At 48.1% G+C, this 2982-nt stretch overlaps 1 protein-coding gene across 1 annotated transcript in view; it reads right to left on the bottom strand.

Moving 5' to 3' along the window:
- Positions 1 to 61: 61 nt before the first annotated feature.
- The window catches only part of LOC106819431 (netrin receptor UNC5A-like), a gene marked incomplete at its 5' end in the record, with an annotated part of 5944 nt that continues 3023 nt past the window's right edge, over positions 62 to 2982 (bottom strand). Inside the window, 2 exon segments of the mRNA XM_014824071.1 lie at positions 62 to 285; positions 556 to 678. Of these exon segments, the coding sequence (XP_014679557.1) occupies positions 62 to 285; positions 556 to 678 (347 nt within the window).

The raw sequence follows: 2982 nt of genomic DNA, 5'->3' as shown, positions 1-2982 counted from the left end.
AATTTCCAATACGCTGATACTGCCGACCCCAGCCGTGCTGGGAAATCCCCGTTCCCAACTCTCACCTCTCCGCATCCCTGTTCTTGAGGATTCCGTTGAGCGGCGGTTCCTTGGGTTTCTCGTTGTAGTTGTAGTCGCTGCCGGCGTTGTTCTTACGCGGAGGAACAACACCCAGCGTGTTCTTCGTGAGGTCCGGCTCGTAGGAGAGAACGGCGGAACATGCCGGAGTGTAGCCGTTCGTCTTCGGAACCTTCACGCCGTTCGTGTAATGTTCCTCATCCATGTCTGCCAGAGGGAACAACAGCATCATCATCATCATCATCATCATCATCATCATCAGCAGCAGCAGCAGCATTATCATCATCATCATCACCATCATTGTCAGCATCATCATCATCGTAGTCATCGTCGTCATCACCAATCTTCAATCAATACATCATCATCATCAGTATCAACATAATCATCATCAGCATCGTCATCACAATCCTCATCATCATCATCATGTTTACGATGTTTCGTTCTGTCATGAGAGAGACAATAGATGGCAGCACTCACCGCCGCGCGCCTTGCGTCGCAGGCAGCAGACGATCAGGATGACGACGACGATAAACACAAGAGCAGACGCACCGAGACCGATGTATAGAAGTAACTCCTTGCCCGGCGGCCAGTACGCAACATCTGAAATGAACACATACAGGGTGCGAAATTAACGCGAGTCCGGAGACAAATAACTCCCCGATTTACTGTCCGACTCCCTGATTTGACATATATGCAGGAGTGCGTGTGACTCCCTGAAAATTCTGCCATACTAACTAGTTCGTTCCGGAGCACGGCCTCGCGGAATTACCGTATTTTCCCAGCAAATGTCCAAAGAAAATTTGGCAGACGTGCAACCGCATGAATCTTCCAAATAAGCACATTAATATCCATAGTATAGACATTAATATCCCTAATAATATGCAAAATTGAAATATAAAATGAATAATATGAAATGAAAGTATAGACATTAATATCCCTAATAATATGAAAAATTTAAATACGAAATGAATAATATGAAATGTAAATATAGAGTATGAGTATGGTGGTTCCCTGTCCTCCCTCCCGTCACTCTATCCCTCTTCCATTCATTTTCATTTTTTTAATTCACAACATATGATATGAGAAAGCGAGAGAGAGAGAGAGAGAGAAAGACATGACGAATGAAAGTATAGATATGATTCCGTCTTGCTACAGTTCCCCAGTCACTCGATCCCGCTTTAGTTCCCTCTTCTGTCTTCTTCCTTTTTCCCTCTCTCTGTTCATCTCACTCACACAGTCACACTGTCTTTCACCTTCTCATTCTCTTTCTCGTTTTTCTTTCCGCTCCTTCTCTCTCTCTCACTCGCTCTTTTCCTCCTATCCTCCCATCTCGCTTCTCGCCCTTCTCCACTTCCTTTTCTTCCTCTCTCCGTCTTCTCCCATTCCCTACCTCTCCTTCCCTCCCTCTCCCCCTCTCCCCTTCTCCTACCCCCTCTCCTACTCCCCCTCGCTTTCTCCATCCCATCATGACATGATCAGGTAATAACATCATGACATGATCAGGTAATAACATGTTGACATGATGCGGCATGGAAGAATGGTAACCTGCACTCAAACAATACACTTCCTTGCATGCCACGATTGCACCACAATGTCACAATGCATATCACACACTCCACACAACAATCGCTCGCTCACTCGCCTCCCGGGCTCGTGGCGCTGACGCCTGCAATGCAACGACACGGAACGATGATGACATGACGGCATGATAGCCTTGCACTCTTTAATTGCAGCACATTGCACTCAACAATTGCAGCACATTGCACTCAACAATTGCACCACATTGCACTCAACAATTGCACCACATTACACTCAACAATTGCCCCACATTGCACTCTACAATTGCACCAAATTGCACTCCACAACCCTCAGCATTAGATTGCTTAGCATTCAATCTTCATTCTGCCACCGAACATCATTCACTCATTCATTCATTCATTCATTCATTCGATCATTCATCGATCATTCATTCTCGCACGCTCGCTCACCGGAGCCGGGCAGGGAGAGCCTGGCGCCCTCTGGCGTCACGTTCTGCAGCTGTATGTCGGCAGGGTCGACGCTGGCGGGCACGGCAAACTGCAGCACACCCGACCCGGGCCGAGAGTCCGACGCGCAGGACGACGCGCGGCGCGACGCGGCGAGCGAGGCTGTCGATCGAGACCTGCCCTCCTCTTCGTCTACCTCTTCGCGAGCGAGCTTCTCCGCAGAGTCGGCGCACGGAGACGCGATCGTCACGCGCCTGAAACAAGAGAACGTCAGTGTTAAATAGTGGCGCCGCCTAGGAGGAGTGAATCGGCAGTGCCGCGTGCGGGTGCGAAAGTGAGTTTATTGGCAGCATCATGTCATCATCACACCAATGTATACCATTATTACCTCCGTCAAGGAGGTTGTTTTCGCCCCTGTCAGTTTGTTGGTTTGTTTGTTTGTCTGTCAACAGGATATCTCAAAAGTTTTTTGGACGGGTTGGGCTTGGGCCAAGAACCAATCGTTTAGAGTTTGGTGGTGATCCGGATCCAGATCTGGATCCACGAATTTTTTGAAGGATTTCTCATCATTGATGCTAGTGTAGCGGTTTACTCTCTAACCGCTTCGCTTCGTTTCGCTTTCGCCTTCTCTCTCTGTCGGGGTTTATGAGTCACCGCCGCATTAAACCCGACTACAAATTAGATCGATAGCTATAATAGATATATGGGAGGGACCGTTAAGCTGTGGCAGAGGTTTGCTATCTCCGATTACTCTTGTTATATATATAATATTCACCCCTGATATATGTTTTTACAATATCATATCAGTATGTTATGTTCATACTGCTGATACTGCCACCCCAGCCGTGCTGGGAAATCCCCGTTCCCAACTCTCACCTCTCCGCATCCCCGTTCCCAACTCTCACCTCTCCGCATCCCC

Source organism: Priapulus caudatus, unplaced genomic scaffold (assembly GCF_000485595.1).
Source record: "Priapulus caudatus unplaced genomic scaffold, Priapulus_caudatus-5.0.1 Scaffold3426, whole genome shotgun sequence".
NCBI classification, from domain to species: Eukaryota; Metazoa; Priapulida; class Priapulimorpha; order Priapulimorphida; family Priapulidae; genus Priapulus; species Priapulus caudatus.
The sequence above is the reverse complement of the archived record's forward strand: the minus strand, read 5'-3'. Positions and strand labels throughout refer to the sequence as shown.